This window comes from Lepus europaeus, chromosome 6 (assembly GCF_033115175.1).
Source record: "Lepus europaeus isolate LE1 chromosome 6, mLepTim1.pri, whole genome shotgun sequence".
NCBI lineage: Eukaryota > Metazoa > Chordata > Mammalia > Lagomorpha > Leporidae > Lepus > Lepus europaeus.
Window position 1 is genome coordinate 79,587,347 of NC_084832.1, and position 19,315 is coordinate 79,606,661.

Below are 19,315 nucleotides of genomic sequence, written 5' to 3' on the forward strand. Positions count from 1 at the left end.
GCCCTGGATTGAGTTCCTGGCCCAGCTCTGGCCATCACAAACATCTGGAGAGTGAACCAGTAGATGGGAGAACTCTCTCTCTCTCTCTCTCTCTCTCTCTGTTTCCCTGTCAGGTTAAGCATAATAATAAGAATTTCCTGACTCTCAAGATAAAAAATAATAATAATATCATTTTGTTCTTGGTGACTTTACGATCTCTATTCCTCAGTCTTCTTCTGAAATGAAGACCGACTACCTGTCGATTATCATGGACCCAGATGAAGTGCCCCTGGACGAGCAGTGTGAGCGGCTCCCTTACGATGCCAGCAAGTGGGAGTTCGCCCGGGAGAGACTCAAACTGGGTACGTATCTGTGTGCGACAGACTCTCAAGCCCGTGCTGTGCTCTGCTGGGGCAAAAGTCGCTTAGATCCAGGAGTCCACCCTCCAGACACCAGGGAGGGGAAAGGACTAACCCTAAGCAATGTTGCGACAGCGGGACAGGTGACACGGCACAGCGGTCTGTTCACCCAGTACTTACGATGACTACGGCTCAATAGGCTAATCCTCTGCCTGCAGCGTCGACACACCGGGTTCTAGTTCCCGTTGGGGCGCCGGATTCTGTCCCGGTTACTCCTCTTCCAGTTCAGCTCTCTGCTGTGGCCCGGGAAGGCAGTGGAGGATGGCCCAAGTGCTTGGGCTCCTGCATCCGCATGGGAGACCGGGGAGGGGGGAGGCCTCCTGGCTCCTGGCTCCTGGCTTCAGATCGGCCTAGCACGCTGACCGCTGACCGCAGCGGCCATTGAGGGGATGAACCAATGGAAAAGGAGGACCTTTCTCTCTGTCTCTCTCTCTCACTGTCCACTCTGCCTGTCAAAAAAAAAAAAAAAACCGACGACGCACTTTGAGACCTGTCAGCCGTGGGCACTGGTCAAAGCCCTAGGGATGCAAAGGTGTCTGCCGTCAGCCAGCGTACAACTGAGTCTGGCAAGCAACAGTGACATCACGAGTCTGGGGAGAGTCGGTGCTCTTCAAAGCTGTGGATGGGAAGTCTCATCTGCACAGATCCACCGTTTACTGGCCTTGGGCTCCCCAGGGCCACTGAGGGGTCACTGACACTTCATTTTTGAAGAGCACAGACTATTGTTTTCTAGGTAGCAGAGACGACGTAAACAGCAGGCCAATGTCCTTCTAGCTTACCCCGGTTCCTCCAACCCTCACGTCACAAAGCAAGTCCATCTCCAGCCCGCGGGGCTACAGAACAATTGGAGCCTCAATGACGCCGACCTAAAGTGTTTGGGTTGTGGTTTCTGTGAGTGTTCCACTCCCTCCTGGGTATGCCAAAGTCATTAGTGGTCGGAAGTAGGAAAACAGACTGTGGATCCAGTTTTCCTGGAGTTTGTCACTATCAGTGCAAAGGAGCTGCGGTTCCAAGTTCAACGGCGTTGCCTCTCTCCCCACGAGCAAACCAGGCTGGGATGGGGAGGGGACGGAGAGGGTGAGATGGTTTGTTGTTTTCCCCCTTGGGCTTTGAAATGATTCCGCTTCCATTGTGAAAGGACTGGCCCCGGGAGTATGTTCTGCTTGGCTTTGACCAAAGAGTGGATATCATTAAACTCTAGAGAGACAGGACAAAGTTAGCAATGGCTGCTGACGGGGGTGGGGGAGGTGCGGGGACCGACTAAATTTAGAGTGTGGAGGGCAGGTGACACACTGAATGAGTTCCTTCTGCAAGTCTCAATTCTATGGCAGCTGGCCCAGCCTGTCAGTGACCTTGGCAGGGACCCTGGGATCATTTTCCCACAATCGCGAGCCATTCTCAGCCCGCGCTGCTTTCCAGAGTTATTAGTCACGATTAACCATGTGTCTTCTTCCAGCGGACACGTGAGCTGTGCCTCCCGTCCCTTCATGCCATCCTAGAACGGCAGTGATCCCTAGCACGGTGAGGGACGTTGCTCACCCTCCCACCCAAGTCCCCGGGGGCTCTGGGATCTACACGATCCCACTTCAGGAGAGCCTCCTTGCGGCCCATCTCTCTTATGGTGTGCCTCCTTTCTGGAGATGCCACGTGCCATGACAGGGCCCATGTCTGCTGGAGCATCTCTGATGGGTGGGAGAAAGTGTGCCCTGGCATCTGCTGGGGGGGGGGACGCTCCTCCCCTTTGCGTGGGAGCATGGAGGCCTGAGAGTTGCTTTGTTGTCGAAGCCAAATAAGCGACAGTCATTTGAAGCAATGCCTGGCAAGTGAGAGCGCTTGTCTGCACAGAGAGAAAAGGCTGGTTTGATGGGCAGACTTACAGCAGGTTTATAAACGCAGAGAAATGTACAGACCAAGTTGCGTCTGACGTAGCGCTACCTCTGAGGGTTGCTGCGAGCAGCCCAGGCAAGGGAAGTTGACCTGAGAGATGGCTGTAGTTGGAGCTGGGGGCAAAGATGTCGCTACCATTGAAATTCAGGAACAAAAGCAACCTGGTTTGGTTTTGTGGTGGTGCTTCCTCATTAACCCTGGGAGAAAAGTCAGCCCCCATAAATGTTATCACAGAAGCTAAGGTAATGGCTGGTGCTGTATCTTTCCAGTGGAAAAGAATTTAAAGTCAGAATTCACTCGTGGAGGGAACTTCACCAGCAGTCTGGAATTTGGCAAATGGATGCTGCCTAGGCTGGGGCTGTCTATGGCACAACCAGCCCCGAATGCCACCCAGGGGCCTGCTAGGGCTGCCGTGCACTCTCCCCCAGGTGGCGGGGGACACTGGCAGTCCTGGGCACTCTGGGAGGGATCCCAATATTCTTGCCTTGTATGCCAATGACCTCGCACACTGCCAAGCTGGTTAGTGGCCTTGCAGGCAGCAACATGAAGAATTTGGGGGGAGAGGAGGAGGAGGTGAGGCCAAGCCCAAGGTGGGGGAGCTGAGCGGGGGGGGGGGGGGGGGCTCCCAGCCACGGCTCTGAGATGGACTGCAACCATCCAATGAGCTTCATGCTGTTTTATGAGGCAGCAACCGGCTTCCAAGAGAGTAAATGAAAAGATTGAGAGAGGCCAAGTGAGAACCCGTTTATTCTCACTGATGGAAGCGAAGTCCCCAGACACTTGTTAAAACAAAGTGTGTTGTGATGGCCTGGAAGGGAATGTGTGGGGGTGGACGGATTCCATCTGCTGCTCCAGGCAAGCGCCTGCGGGGGCGCTGTGCGGGCAGAGGAGCTCCGGGGTTTCTCCTCATAGTGAAGGGCAGAAGGCACTGTGGAAGGGAACCATCGTTCTTTGTCCCTAAGTAAAGTGAAGAATAAATCTCCAACCCAAATGCACCCCTTTCTAACAAGGTGTCTGCCAGAGCACTTCCCACGTGATTATAGGTCAGCACTTTCCGGGGTCCACTGGGAGCTCTCCTAATTTTTTAAATGTTGGTTGATTGATTTGGAAGGGAGAGTTACAGAGAGGGAGGAAGAGAGAGACAGAGAGAGAGAGAGAGAGATCTTCCATCCTCTGGTTCACTCCCCCATTGGCTATAACAGCCAGAGCTGGACTGGGCCCAAGCTAGGAGCCAGATACTGTATCCAGCTCTCTCACGAGGGTGGCATGGACCCAAATACTTGAGCCATAGTTTGCTGCCTTCCCAGGAGCATTCATGGGAAGCTGGATCTGAATCAGAGTAGCTGGGACGTGAACTGGCACTCCCATATGAGATCGGGACAACCTAAGCAAACAGCTTAACTTGCTGATCCACAACGCCCTCCACAAAGGGCTCTCTTATTTTCAGTCTCCATGATGGTCTAGTTCTTAGATAATATTACTGAAGGAAGCGGAGGAGAAACTTTTAAAAGTTTGTGGAAGGGCAGGCATTTGATGTAGTAGGTAAGCCACACGCATCCCACATTGGCGTACCTGGGTTTCCGTTCTGGCTCCACTCCTGACTGCAGCATCCTGCTAATGTATACCCAGGAAGGTAGCAGGTGATGGCTCAAGTAACTGGGTTCCTGCCATCCATGTGGGAGACCTGCATTGAGCTCCTGGCTCCAGCCTTCAGCCTAGCCTAGTCCCACCGTTGCAGACACTTGGGAGTCAACTGGTAGATGGGAGCTCTGTCTGTCTCTGCCTCTCTGTCCTTTGAATAAATAAATTTTTTGAAGTTCATGGGAAATGGCATTAAAGGATGCTTGTTTTGGTGCAAAAAAATTTGAAATCCATGCATAGTTTTTTGCATAAGCATTTGTCATGAACTTTTTGGGCTTTTTTTTCCCTCATCAGTTCTCAAGCTAATGTGACATTAATACAAAGAGAACAGGGTCAATGTAGCTCACAGCTACACTTCTAAGACTAAAATGATACTTCCAGGAACTTTCTGAAGGTGTGGATTTCAAAGTTTCTTGTACCAAAATAAAATCTAGCTTTTCATTCCGGTTCTCCATAAATGTTTTGAACCCCCTCATCTCTCTGCCCAAGTCTCATGCTGTGGGAGGAACAGCACATAGGAGCAGCCCGGGGTGCATGTTTGACCAGAGAGAGAGAGAGGTCATCTCACCAGTGTACCTGTACTGATGTGCAGAGACAGGCGCACGGAGGGTGTTAGCATTGCACTGGCAATGGAAACTCGCCCACACCCAAACTGCATACCTGGGGGGCAGGGAGGTAGAGGCACTGGTCAGAGGCACGGGGAAGACATTTTCACCACTGAGTGGGCCAAAAAAAAATTATAAAGGCTCCAATATGACGAAGGCACAGGAAAGCTACGTAACAAACATTACGAGACACTTTTCATTTTAATGTCTTTTGGGCAAGGGGATAAGAGGATGCAGAGGGGAGGAAGAAAGGTTAATTACCTGAAGCACACTATCCAAGCAGTCTGAGAAAAAAGAATCACTCAGGAAAGGAGGGGTTGTGGTACGTACCTCAGAAGGTGAGCACTGACTTTGGGCCAGAGGCGCTTTGATGTTGTTTGTACAAGGAAATTTCAAAAAGTTCATGGAAAAGTGGAATTAAGTTTATTTGGATGCAAAAATATTTTGAAATCCATGCAGTTTTTTCATAATACACAGCTTCCATAAACTTTATTTTTAGAGTTTTTTTTTTAATTCGAAAGGCAGAGTAACAAAGAGAGGGAGAGACACAGGGAGGAAAAAAAGAGATCTTCCACCTGCTGATTCATCCCCCAAATGGCCCTTGGGGCTGGGCCAGGGCAAAGTCAGGAGCCTGGAACTCCATCCTGGTCTCCCACGAAGGTGGCAGGGGTCCAAGCACTTGGACCATCTTCCACTGCTTTCCCAGGAAGCTTGGTCTGAAACAGAGAAGCCAGGACTGGAACTGGTGCTCTGATATGGGATGCCGGCATTGCAAGCAGCAGCTTAACCTGCTGTGCCACAACACCAGCACCTCCATTAAATTTTTGAAGTCCAAAGTTTTCAAAAGTTTTTGCACCAAGATAAACTGATATTAAATTCTATTGGCCACAAACTTGGGGACCTGCACAGCTGGCAGCGGGGAAAGTACTGGGAAGATTCAGACAGGGTCCTTGTCCCTGCGAGCCAAGTTGGCTCACTGGAAGGAAGGGAAAGAAACAGGTTTAACCTTGGTAATAGCATAGCCCAACAGGTACAGTGAAGGAAGCCTCATCTTGTTACCACATCTGGCAACCGCTTCTCTGGGGTTGAAACAAGTTCCTAGCCGTGGTCGCGGGGCTCCCGTGCTGAGCCACGAGGATTTATGATCATCGCATAGAGACATGCTGGCAAGACTGGGGATATTTTGCCTGAGAGGGCAGTCTGAGAAATGGCTTGGCGATTATTACTGAGTTAGGAAGCATTGTTATAACCCAGAGCAGAAACCACCGTTCTCTACTTCTCTCTTTTAGCTGAAAACAGATGCGAAGAAATGACCTTAAGTGGCAAGAAGAGGCCTTAGGTTAAGTAATCATGTTATTAAACAATGGAGAGACCACCCAGGATTTGGTAGCCTCTCTCCTAGGAAACTGCCTCCTAGACAGCCAGCCTCCTTCCGAAGGATGTGGGGTCGCGCGCATAAGAGAGCCGGGGTGATGGGAAGGCTCCAGAAACGTGTCAGCTCATCTGAGATCCATTGAAAGCTACATGCCTTGAGGAAAAGGCCATTTCCTTCCTGAAAAAGACTTCAACTCACTCTGCTGATTCGGCAAACAAACCTACTGTCTTCTTTTCCTTGCAGGCAAATCGCTCGGCCGAGGGGCTTTTGGAAAAGTGGTTCAAGCATCTGCATTTGGCATTAAGAAATCCCCCACCTGCCGGACGGTGGCCGTGAAGATGCTGAAAGGTATGTGTGTGACAGGTCGGTGTTCAGCTGAGCTGTCCCTTTGGTGTGCTCCCTACATGCTGGCCCAGGTTGGCAGTGGTGGTAGAAGAGACACAAGCCATGCCTGCTCTGGTCATGGAAGGTTCTTCTACTGCTGTAAGCCCCTCTGCTCCAGGAGTTTCCCGTGAGGCCAGCCAGCACTAGCTCAGAATAAACCTTAACCATGGAACAATCCAGAAATTCCGATGGGAAAAAGGTCTCCATCACCTGCAAGGTCTTTCTCCTCTCCTGTCGTCTCAGCCTCTTCACTACCAAGGACGTAAGCCCACTGTAGCTGTAGGTTCCAAGCGTTGACATGATCCACTCTGACACTGCCATAAAGGGAAACCTAGCTGCACATCACAAATCCCAAGGGCTTAGAACATGTCCCTGACCTGACTGTAAAGGGAGTCTATAAAGCTAGGACAACTCAGCTGATCAGAACGCCACATGATTTTACACTATCCAGCCCTGACCACTAAAATATTTCTTCTTTAGAAATTGTAAAAACCAAGTTATCTTTCTAGGGCTGAAAGATACTACCACTCGGTGAAATGCTAGGAGAAAGAGCCAAATCACACAAATGAGTCATGGCTACCAGCATAAGAGATGGAAAATGAAAACTGGCAAACACTGCATAAGCCTAATGTCTCACCCACTCCTGTGAGTGCACTTCAAAAGTCAAGGGAAATGGAATTACAAGATACATTTGGTGTAAACCCTTTAACGTTTAGAAACACTTCAGCATTCGTGATGGAGAGCTCATGCCATTTCAAATCATTTTAAGACTCAAAAAAAAAAAAAAAAAAAAAAGAAACAGGACGACTGCCCAGTACTAGCACAGAATCCCGGGGAGGCAGCCGTGCGCTTGGGAAGACTTTGATTATCCTGATCTTTTGCCAGCTTGTGAGGTGGACAGGATTCTTCCCAGTGTGCAGATGAAGAAATATGGCCCCAGAAGGTTAAATAGCCTTTGCGAGACCACACTTGGCTCTGTGTGTAAGTTGAGGGTTTGTATGCGAGGCCTGAAAAACCAGCCTGGTATGCTTCAGGGAGGCAATCCAATATCTAACGTGGAGATAAGTCAAAGCCGAATCTGGAAGAAGCTCTGCGCCCTCAGCCGGTCCCGCTACCCAGCTCACTGCCACCCACTGTGTCAAGGAGAGGCACAGAGGATGTCTGAGTTACTCTGCTCTGTGTCCAAGTTCACAGCTAGGACCCTGCCTGGGAAAGGAACAATCTGATCAGCAGATTTTGGCCTGCGCCAAAAGGGTATAAAAGCCTGGAGGGCCTGATGGGGGAGAAGATTCTGACTTGAGGTTTTTTGTTTCTTTCTAAAGAATCCATAGAAACTTTCTATGTAGTACAGAAATCGTGTGTCCAATATCTTTCTAACTGCACATCTTTTATTAAGTCATCAGCATGAGTTGAAATAAAAAAAAAAAAAAAACCCTGCCAAATGACCCACTCTACAAAATTCCTTAAAAACCATTTCCATTCAGCTCTCTTGCTTAAAGTGGTTGGCCAGCTGTATCTGGGAGAAACAGAAGAGGCAGAATGTCAAACCAAGGCCACGAGTCAAAGCCCTTTCAAAGGCTCTTTGAGCAACAACCATAACCTTTTGGACCTAACATGCATGTCTGAAATGGGAAGAATAAGTATGGTTATCCAAAAATACTTGTTAAGCATCTATTCTGAGCCAACCACAGCCCCACAGGGAGGCTTCTGGTGTTTACTTGGTTATTAGTAAAATATGATTTACCATGTTAACATCTAACAACATGAAATGCACATACCTTTAACCCACTTCCAACACTCTAATCCTACAGCAATACTTGCAGATGTGCACAAAGATTACACACATGCTGTCTACCACAGTGCTATCTGTCCTAGCCAAACAACTACAGTCTAAATATCTGGAGGCTTGCTAATCCATTTCACAGACTAGAAAAGGCCTCTGATAGATTGGAAGTGGAGAAAAACAAAATTTAAGAATACATCCGCGTGCAGATATGATCGCCTTCAAAACTGACTTCTCATGGAGTATACATTTACGTGCGTAGAAAAAGTTCTGAACCCCAAGCTAGTAACAGTGGCAGCTTGGAAGAAGGTCAGTGGATCCTCCTTTTATTGCACGAATTTCTACTCCGACTCACATTGTTGGACTGTGTTAAGGCAAGACTCTTGGACCCTTCTGTTTCTAAAAATAATTTCTACAGCTTGGATGCCTTAGACAGGAGCCAATGAGAACAAACACATGGAGGCGGTAGACTCTGCTAACTCCTGGACTGATGTGTTCCTTATCTCAGAGTGAAGTTGCAGTCAGATGCTACGGACCCTCGCAACCCGAGATAACCCTGTGAACTCTGGGGCAGGAGAAAATAACACATGGCAAAGATGTTTACAGAAGCAGCCATTCTGCCCTAGCTGGGTTCCCCGGTGCCCCTTCTCTGTGACTCTCCAGTGGGGGAGGGGGTGCCTCCCCTGCCCAGAGCGTTCTTGCTGCACCTGGTTCTGCCAGAAGGGAAGCCTTTGGCTGGCCATGCCCAGCTCTGAGTCAGTGCTAGCTGAACAGAACTGGGTCCACCAAGAGGAAATGTCCAATGACTAACCCCAGCACTGCACTGGGCCTTACTGTAATCAAAAGGATGTTGGCTCGGGAGGGTAGGAGTAATGAAAACAGTCTGGAGGCTTGGCCTCTCTGCATAATGCGGGGAAGTTAATGAAGCCACCAGCTGAGCACTGGCAAACAAGGCAGGCAGGAATACTGCTGCTGCGGAAGCAGCCCTACTGTCCTGTCGCCCTGACTCTTCCTTCTCCTCACACAGAGGGAGCCACGGCCAGCGAGTACAAAGCCCTGATGACTGAGCTCAAGATCTTGACCCACATTGGCCACCATCTGAACGTGGTTAACCTGCTGGGAGCATGTACCAAGCAAGGAGGTAAAGGAGGCGGGGAGGGCTCCGCCCCGCGGGGCGCCAGCTGAAACAGGGGTTCCCTAACACCCAGCTCCTTCCCCTATCTCTATTCTTCTTCCCTTCCAGCAGAGTGGCTTCGAGCTAGCTCCAGGTGACACAATTTATCCACTCACAGGAGGGCGTTCCCACCCTAGAAATGCCTTCCCTACACACAGGTTCAGAAGAGACCACCCCTTCCAGCCTCTAGGTCAAGCGGAGGGCGTTCTTCTCTCAGGGTGACTTGGAGAGGGTGTGACCTGACTAAAGAGCTAAACGCGAAAGGCTGCACATTTCTCGAAGCTTCCTCTAAATGCATGACTCACCACCACGGGTGAGATGGCGGGAGCAGGTGATGGGGGATAGCCAGAGAGGCCCTTCCTTTTCAGCTCCACCGTGTGGACAGGTCTTACTCCCTGGGACAAGTGGAAGGGGCAGGGCTGTGCCTTGGGACGAAAGGCCCATCATGGTCTCACCGACCTTTCTTCCTACTCAAGGGCAAGGCTAGTGCTTGGGTGTAGACGGTGCAGTTAATGATTGAGCCAGAAAGAAGGGGGCGTGGAGGTGAGGCCTGGGGACCTCCACACAGTTCCACCTGCTTTCCCATTTAGCACCTGTTAATAGACCAGAGCTAATGAGACCGCCCACCTCTCTGCCCGTCCACGAGACACGGGTGGCGGGATGGAAGCCCTGCTGAGGGCAGGATTCTGTAAACCAGGTAGGCAAGGAGACAGGCAAACTGTGCTAGTACCTTCTGTTCCGGAACCCCGCGGGAGAAGGAGGTGCTGTGAGGATTTCCGGCACATTCAAAAACCAGCAAAATCCTGGTAGTAATCACACAGCCGGGACAAGCCCAGGCGCCGGGAACCTCGAACTAAGGCACCCCTCTACTTCCGCACCCAACATCCGGGGTGTGCTCCCAGCATGCCCCACGGCAGCAGCTCCATGGCGCACCTCCGGGGTCATGCGTGCTTTGACCCGGAATTGGTGCTTGCAGTGGTTGGGGGAGAGCAGGCAACAAAAGAAAGGAGTGGTCAGGGCACCACGGGGTGTCTGCAATGCAGCTGGACTTCCTTCCCATCCTCTTGCTTCTGTTAGACCAGGGGGTTGGCAAACCACGGCCAGTCTCTAAGCTGAGAACGGTGTGTGCGTTGAGGGAGGAGAGAAGATCAAAAGATGAAGAGCCGTGTGAAATTGCGTGGTGACTGTTTCCGGTATTCACACGTGTGTGCGAGCATGGACACCCTCTGGCTGTTTTCTGGGACTGGCTCCAGCATTGAACAGTCGGGTGCCCTGCAAAGCCTGATCCTTAACGGCAAGAGTTGACGAATCCCCTGCTTTAGATCCTCCAACACACCCCGAAACAGACTGTGCAGACGACCCCAAGTGGCAGCGCTGCTGGACAGAGGCGGGCCCCGTGGCCTGTTCTCCGCCCTGTGAGGGACAAAGGAGCTGCCCAGTAGTCTAGGCTTGCCGTGACAGTGACCAGAAGCCCCTCACCCGCCGGGGTCCGGTTCAGGGCCAGGGAGGGTAGCTGGCTTTTACCTCTCCCCGACTCAAAGTCATTTTTCTACTTCTCCTGTGCTCCTTTTCTTTCCCTCTTTGCTTCCCCTGTGCTGCCTCCGCCCCCCCCCCCCCATCTTCTCCTATTTCTATTATAAGGTTTAAACCCCTTCCCAGCTTCCTTTGCAGAAGTCACTGTGCTCCGGGGCCTCTCAGCCCCAAGTTGAGCTCTAGCAAGGCAGGTTGGGTGGTGGCTTCTCCAGCACCCGTGGAGGGGTCCCCTGGCCCCGGGGTGGCGGACATGTGCTGTTTTGGCTGCAGGGCCGCTGATGGTGATCGTGGAATACTGCAAATATGGCAACCTGTCCAACTACCTCAAGAGCAAACGGGACTTATTCTTTCTCAACAAGGTAAGGGTCTTACAGGTTGGAGTCTGTGAGTTTCCCTTTGGGTTGCAGCAGCTTAAAGCAAGACAGGCCTATATTGTTCTAGTAATGAAATTGGGGCCGAAAACTCAGTTCTGCTTTTTCCGTCTCCTTTTTCCATGTTTTACTTCCACGCTAATTTGTGGATAACACAGAAAATCATTTGACCCCAGCGTATGCAGCAGTAATGCGGTATGATAATGTTACTTCTCTGTCGTCCCTCTGTGTTTGTCCGTGTACTTGTGTGCGTGCCCATGACACACATTCACGTGAGGGGGCTTTAAAAAGTCTGTGGAAAAAATGGAATTCCAAGAAATGCACATTTTCCCATGAATTCTTTGATCCCCCCCACCACCACCACCGTGCAGTCTCACATATGCAAGTCACTGATTTCTTCAAGGAAGATGCTGGCACGTGTAACTGTCTCCATTTATGAGGTTAGAGAAGGTAAGGCCGAATCCACTGGCTGGCTTGGACAGGCAGCAATAGACCACTGATGGGCCCAGAGCTGGAAATCGCTTCCTTTTCTTCCTTCTGCCCTTTCTCTCACTTCCTAGCACTGTCACTGCTCAGGTCATCCCCATACACACTCTGAACCAGTCTTACCCAAGAAATAAAATCTGTAATAAAAGTAACACCTGGATCCAAGACCTGAGAGCAAACAAGGCTTCAAAGAAATCATTGACTGGAGGAGAAATAATTTACTCAAACTTCATGATAACATGTTGCACCAGTGCTGTGTCCTTCCCTGGGCTCAAGAAGCCCAGCAGACAATGAGTCAATGTTATTAGCCAGTAAGGGATCTGTGTGGCAGAGAGATGAAATATTTAGTTTCCAGAATCAGACTTTTGTGATTTAAATCATGCCCTTGCCTCTTCTGAAATCTGGGACCTCGAGCCAGTAACTCGATTTCTCTAAGTTTCCACTTCCCCATTTGTGAAACAGAGCTAATACTAGAACCCAACTGATGGAATTGTTGGGAGAATCAACATATCTCAGTGAAGCACTCAATACATGTTGACCACCACCATCATCCTCATCTACCCTCCGAGACAAAAAGATTGGGTGAGTTCAACTTAATGCCACCGATCTACATGGCTGATGAAGAGTCAGACACCAGAGAATGGGTCCCATCTCTGTCAAGAATCTTTGCACACAATAATAGACAGCTGGCCCATTCTCTCAGCTCCCAAACTTTGATCTAACTAAAGACACAGGGGATCCACCAGCCTGGTGATATGGTCTGCAAGAAACATTTTCCCCAGATTTTAAACCGGGCCTTCTAATTGGTAGAATCTTGAAGCCGAAAGGCATCTGGTTCACACTGTCAGAGATAGAGGTGCCCAGAGAAGTCACATTATTGGCTAAAGGACACACACCCACCTCCCACACGAATCCAGCTCTCCTGACCCTGCATCCACTGCTTTCCTGTGCACCACACTGGATAAAGGGAAGAAACAGCAGCAGCGGAAGGTGGTGCCCTGGGCTGTGAGCAGTGCATATTCTTTTTGGTTCTGAAGTCCTGGACTAGGTTCAGAAAGAACTAAGCCAGCAGGACACCCTGGGGACCTTGGCAGGATGGGACATTTGGGTTCGTGCGTCCTTTGTTTTAAAGAGTCTGCTTCCTTCCCTGGCTATATTTAATGGTTTGCCTCCCTTGCACCTTGGTGGAGCTTAGTGTTTTCATGGAGAACCCACAGTTACCTTTCCTATTTGGAGCCTAAAGGACTAGAGAAAGGAGACGAAAGAAAAATGAACCAAAAAAAACAGCTGACTTGAAAATGGGTTGTTCCATATTCCCAATAAATTCAGTAAATTCACCTGTGTTTAACAGAGAGGGTTACCCATAAGCCAAGCTGAATGAACCACTGGTTGGAGGGCAGGAGGCAGGTGAGAAAGTCTAAGTTTGGGTCCTTAGGGGCTGCCCAAGAGACTAGCCCAGGGCTCACTTTTCTCCCCCAGGCCATTGCTAGCACTCTCTCCACTGCCCTCCTGTTCTGGGAGAGGGTCTTGTGAGAAATCAAATCCCACCTGGCCACCAATGGTGAGTCTCTCCACCTGCCCTCAGGCACACGTGGTGCCCTGGGCTTCGCACTGTGCAAATTCCCTGCAGTCCTGAAGTCCAAGATGAAGTTGAAGAAGGGCTAAGCGAGCATGGAGCATTTGGCGGGTGGGGGTTGTGCATTCTTGCTCCCTGCCTCTCTCGGGCCATACAGAAGGTCTGTTGTTGGGGAACAAGGGCCTCGGTACTCCACACACACCTTTGCAGAACTTGTCGGGGCTGTCCCGCCAGAAGCTCACCCCTCCCTGTCTTTTGTCTGCTCCCACTGTGCCCTCTAGTGGAGGGACCACTCCTGCTGTGTGACGTTTCTAGAAAAGCCACTGAAGGATGAGAAGGCTGGTTAGAGGAGCCCTGCTGCGCTGTGCAGGTGGATAGAGATGCCACCAACCCCACTCCCTCTCAGCCTCTGACTCAGGATCGCCCTCTAGCGGAAGCTAGGTGAGGCACGTGGTCCGATCCTGAAGCCACTGCAAGTGCCGCCTTTTAGTGTCGCTGTTAATACATGAATTCTTAAAGGCAGTAGAAGTCTTTTCCGGTTCCATGTGAAAACCCTGAACCAACAACTCCTTTCCTCCAGCCCATTAAATCACTGCAGGATGGTAGAGGGTTTGGGATGAGGAAAATGCTACCCAGAACGCGAACATGAAGACCAAGCTCACATGACGGTTGGAAAGAGCCAGAGGACCAGCCAAGGCTCGGGTGCCCATTCCAAGCAGAAAGGCCTTTTCCACCTCTGTTAGGATCAGAATATATCTTTGAAAAGAAATGATCATGTTCCCTCCTCCAGGAAAACTGGAGAAATTGGCTATGGTAGCCTACTCTTAAAGCGTCTCATGGAATTTCAAAGTGAAGCCCCAGGTACACCAGGGATACTTTTCCATCATTCACGTTATCTTGCATGAGATGATATGTGGTGTGCAGAAGCACCTACGTGTTTTCTTGGCCAGACTTAGGGGCACGTGAACTGGCTTCTCCACATCTAAGAGCTACTTGATGGGGTGAGTGCCCAGGGTTCAAGTCCCGGCTCCTCCATTTCTAATCCAGCTTCCTACTTATGGGCATCATGGGAGGCAGCAGATGATGGCTCAAGTACTTGGATCTCTGCCACCCATGGGGGAGACCTGGGTTGAGTTCCAGGTTTCTGGCTTCAACTTGGCCCAGCCTCAGCTGTCACGGGCGTTTGGGGATTGAACAAGTGGATGGAGGAGCTCTCTTTCTCTCTATTTCTCTCTGCGTGGGTATGTGTGTGTGTACCATTCAAATAAAATTTAAATAAATAAAATTAGAAAACTCCTGTGCAAAATTTTGGGAAGATTAAGAAAAGGTGCCCAAGGTTTTTATTATTCTGTCTCCCAGAGAGTAAGCATTCAGTAAGTCCCATCTGCTTCACATTGGAATTAACAGTCTTAAATCTGATCTACAATGCTATGTAGAAGCCTGGTCAGGAGCAGAAGAGCCCACAACCCCACAAGTTGCCAGGCGTGTGGCCACCACTGTCCATTCTGCAGAATGAGGCCCTCGGCTCGGGCACCTGGTCTCCAGCGTGAGGGCCCAGTTTCCCCGGGGCTGTCCTGGAGTGCCTCTTCCTCACCTGTGTTCTTCGTGGTCTGTTCAAAGGAGGCAGCATTACACATGGAGCCAAAGAAAGAAAAACTGGAGCCAGGCCTGGAACAAGACAAGAAACCCAGACTAGACAGCGTCACCAGCAGCGAGAGCTTCGCGAGCTCCGGCTTCCAGGAAGATAAAAGTCTGAGCGATGTTGAGGAAGAGGAGGGTAGGTATCGAGTCCTTCCTGTCCTGCAGCCTGGGATATTTTTATAACTTACTGTGCATCCCTGAAATTGTTTTCTTATTTCTCGCCCTTAATAAACATCCGTGGGAGACTCCAAGGGCAGTGGCCTGAGGAGATAAGATTTGAATTAAGATTATTTAGAGTTACTCATTCTGACAGAGACAGAATTGTCCCTCCCGGTCCCCCACCCTTCAGGGCCTTTATGTCTTCAGGGATCATCCTCTGGCCCCACTGTGCTTAGGTGAAATGGCTGGAGGGCCTGGAGCAATCTCTGCTGCTCCTGTTGGAACTCAGATGCTCTTGCAAATGAACTCTGATCCACTTGTCACTTTGGTCTATGTTTTGCTAACCTTGTTCCACTACATTGGGATCCGGTGGACTCACAAGCGCCCTGACGGTTAACGGTGCTCATGTGTTCCAGATTTGGATGAATTCCACAAGCAGCCCATCACCATGGAAGATCTGATTTCATACAGTTTTCAAGTGGCCAGGGGCATGGAGTTCTTATCGTCCAGAAAGGTCAGTCTGGTTCTTGACAGTGGCTCTGCTTTGCCAGGCTTGCACGCCATCTGAGCAACAAGTCCATTTCTAACCCCCCACCTTGCTTACACCTGCAGCTTGAAGTGTAGGATGATTGTCACCACACGTGCCTTCATTTGCCCCGGTAGGACAAGGTTTAAGGATGATGAACTTTGGACTCCAGCAGGTGGAACCGGTTTCCAGGGACAAACGTCACCCCGGGGTTTGGGCTTCTCACTCTGCCAACTGTTTTGCCCGGTGCTGGCTGGCAGATTTTCAAACACTGGCCAGAATCTCAGAATCCATGACTCCTCAGGAGCACTTCTGGTAACACAGCCCTGGAGGGCCCTCCCCCAAGACTGCAGCTGGCGACAGATCAACAGATCTGCCCTGAGCAGCTCAAGCTACAAGGCTTGGCAGGGGTTGGGGGAGGGGAGTTTGGGTCACTAGAAGACCTCAGCTTGCCAGCGACCATGCTGACCAGGGCACCACCTGCAAACAGTAGCCCGGTGCTTTTGGCGCTTTTCTTGGCTTCAGGGCCTTGAGGGACCTGCCTTTGCAGAGACGTGCTGTGTGTTTACGGTCAACGTGTGCTCGCCAGCCGCTTCCTTTGCCGCATGTGAAACGGATCGGGGAATTAAGACTGATGGCCCCCAGAAGGCACAGGAAACCAGTCGGTTAAATCAAGGAAGTGCATTGATTCTGCGGCCGTCTTTATTATAGTGCATTCATCGGGACCTGGCAGCCCGGAACATTCTTTTATCTGAGAACAATGTGGTGAAGATTTGCGACTTTGGCCTCGCCCGGGATATTTATAAGAACCCCGATTATGTGAGAAAAGGAGATGTGAGTAGGGTTTGGTGTTTATTTGACTCCTTTATACTCTGTCATTCTCAGACCACAGGCTGAAGCCCTCAGTAAATATTTGCACTTCCTCGGCAGTAGCCGCCGCAACCTGCCACGTGCTCCTGGTGTAGGATACACGGGCTCTGCCAACCAGACAGCCCTGGCGCGGGGCTTGGAAGGGCTGCGTGTCTGCTCCTGTTTGTCCCTCATCCCTGGCTTGGTCCCTGTCCTTGGGGAGGAGGCCCTGGTCAGATGCTCTCCTTCCCTCCCACGCACTCCTGGGGGAGTTGCTTGTCCCACTGAAAAGAACAGCCTGGACTCTCCCCCTCGAATAAACCGGATGATGGATTCAGCAGGTGTATGTGCGTCTCAGGAAAGGGTGGGGGCGGCGGTGGCCGGGGCTCAGTGTCTCCCTGCTGGCTTGTGCAGCCGCCCCTGCTCTTCTTGTTTGTGAACACCGTGTGATTTTCTCCTTCCGTGCCTGACCTCCTGTGGCCTCTGGGCTCCTGTCTGGACGCCACTGTGGACTCATCAGACTCCAGTGGGCAGGCTGATAGCCAGAGAGGGCCCCACCCCCATAGCTTCTGCTTCAGGAAGCCTTGGTGGGGCCTGAGAACTTGCATTTCTTTTTTTTTTTCTTTTTTAATTTTTTTTTTTTTGACAGGCAGAGTGGACTGTGAGAGAGAGAGACAGAGAGAAAGGTCTTCCTTTTGCCGTTGGTTCACCCTCCAATGGCCGCGGCCGGCGCGCTGCGGCCGGCGCACCACGCTGATCCGAAGGCAGGAGCCAGGTACTTATCCTGGTCTCCCATGGGGTGCAGGGCCCAAGCACTTGGGCCATCCTCTACTGCACTCCTGAGCCACAGCAGAGAGCTGGCCCTGAAGAGGGGCAACCGGGACAGAATCCGGTGCCCTGACCGGGACTAGAACCCGGTGTGCCGGCACCACAAGGTGGAGGATTAGCCTAGTGAGCCGCGGCGCCGGCCCTGAGAACTTGCATTTCTAACACACTGCCAAGTGATGCTGCCAGAGCTGCTCCCACGACTTGGAGACCCAGTGTTCCACACCCCCTTTCATCAGAGGGGACAAAACACACGTCCTGTGGACCCCACTGCGCAAAGCTGCCATCTGGCCTTTTTCTCTTTGCTCTCTGTCCGTTTTGTTTCAGCTTCTTCCCGCCCTCCTCTGTCTTAGCCATCCCCGTCCATATATAGTGGCAAGCCTCATTCACTGGGATGCTTGCTCTATGAAACAGAAGGGAGATTTGCGTGCTTGAAAATATTTCTTTCTAAATATATATTTTCTGAAAACCAAATACTAAATGTTTGAACTCTAAGTCAGCTTCCCCCTTTCCTGCACCTTTGCCCACTCTCCCTATTCAGACGTTTAGAATCCTGTCTTTTTGCCTTTCAAATCATCTTCCTTGGAATTAAAAAATCCTAGAAATCACCAATTTTCAGGATGCCGTCTAAGTCAAATCAGTCTTTCCTGAGCCCTAAGTGTTCCTGTTGAATGTAGAGTGTTTGGGGGAGGATTCCTTTTTAAAGTTCTTTTTTAATTATTTATTTGCAAGTCAGAGAAAGAGAGACAGACAGACACACACACAGAGACAGATCTCCCTAAACCCCTGCAGCAGTTGGGGCTGGGCCAGGTTGAAGCCAGGAGCCAGGAACTCCACCTGTCCCTCCCTCGTGAGTGGCAGGGACCCACACACTGGAGCCATCACCAGCTGCCTCCGCGGGTGAATGTTAGCAGGAAGCTGAGGTCCGAAGCAGAGCAGGGACCCAGCGCTTCACCGATGTGGCATGCATCTTTACTCTGCACCAAATGCCCGCTCAGGGGCAGCAGGATATTTCACGGAGCTGTGGAGAATCTTCTGGACATACCAGAGGGGCTCACTAAGTGTGTGGTGCCCTCGTGGGCCTCAGCTCAGCCTAGCGTAGGAGCGCACAGCAAACGTGGATAGAAAATGTGTATTCTGAAAAACACATGGGTTACTTTTTTTTTTTTTTTTTTTTTGGCACCAAAATAAACTCACTTTTTAATTCCGTTTGGCTCTCACATGGGTCCGTCTGGTAGCAGAGCAATGTGCGCGGTGAGAGTGCTCTCCCCGTTAGGAAGCCGGGGCTGCTGTAGGAAATGATTTCTGGGCCAAGTGTGATCTGGGAGGTGACCCTCGGGCACGTGGGCTGCGGCTGCTTTGTGTTCTTGACCTTCTGCTCACGGGCGCCCTGCCTTCCTTCAGACTCGACTTCCTCTGAAATGGATGGCTCCGGAATCCATCTTCGACAAGATCTACAGCACCAAGAGTGACGTGTGGTCCTATGGAGTCCTGCTGTGGGAAATCTTCTCCCTAGGTAAACCTGGGTGGGGGCAGCGGTCAGACAGCCCAGAAGTGCTTGCCCCTGGGGGAACACCACCTTCAGCTGCCAAGTCCTAGGGAGGCCTAGGTCCAGGGAGACGCTCGGATGGGTGTTGGCATTGTGTGCACCCTTTGCTATGGAAAGGGTCAGTAGGCACACAGATGGCAGAAAAACTGAGGTCAAGTTTATCTTTCTCTGCTCCATGCCCTCTTCTCCTACTTCCTCAAACAGCCAGCTCCCTTCCCCCTTCGCCCCCTACGCTACCTCCCCTGTCAGAATTTCTTCTTAGAGAGGCCTTGATAAGCACACTGAACCAGTAGAGAAGGTGCTGTTAGAAACAGGAGGCCTTTCTAGTGCTTCTAGTACCTTCTAGCACCTTCTAGTACTTTCTCATGACATTATCATCACACAGTCCAGCACCCTGGTTTACGATAAAGAACAGTGGTTATATTTATTCTGCTGGCAGCGGCATCCACTGTGGGTGGCTAAAAGGCTTGCTCCAGGTCCCCTGTACACAGATGCACAAGAAGCCCACATCTGCTCACAGACATACAGCACTGACCTGAGGCCTCCCAAACTC

General features: G+C 50.9%; 1 protein-coding gene across 1 annotated transcript in view; it reads left to right on the forward strand.

The window, feature by feature from the left end:
- FLT1 (fms related receptor tyrosine kinase 1) overlaps positions 1–19,315 on the forward strand; it is a 199,607-nt gene that overhangs the window by 162,444 nt on the left and 17,848 nt on the right. Inside the window, exons 17-24 of the mRNA XM_062194425.1 lie at positions 209–341; positions 6,150–6,254; positions 9,101–9,214; positions 11,051–11,139; positions 14,834–14,990; positions 15,430–15,527; positions 16,251–16,373; positions 18,618–18,729. Of these exons, the coding sequence (XP_062050409.1) occupies positions 209–341; positions 6,150–6,254; positions 9,101–9,214; positions 11,051–11,139; positions 14,834–14,990; positions 15,430–15,527; positions 16,251–16,373; positions 18,618–18,729 (931 nt within the window). The remainder of the gene's footprint in view (positions 1–208; positions 342–6,149; positions 6,255–9,100; positions 9,215–11,050; positions 11,140–14,833; positions 14,991–15,429; positions 15,528–16,250; positions 16,374–18,617; positions 18,730–19,315) is intronic.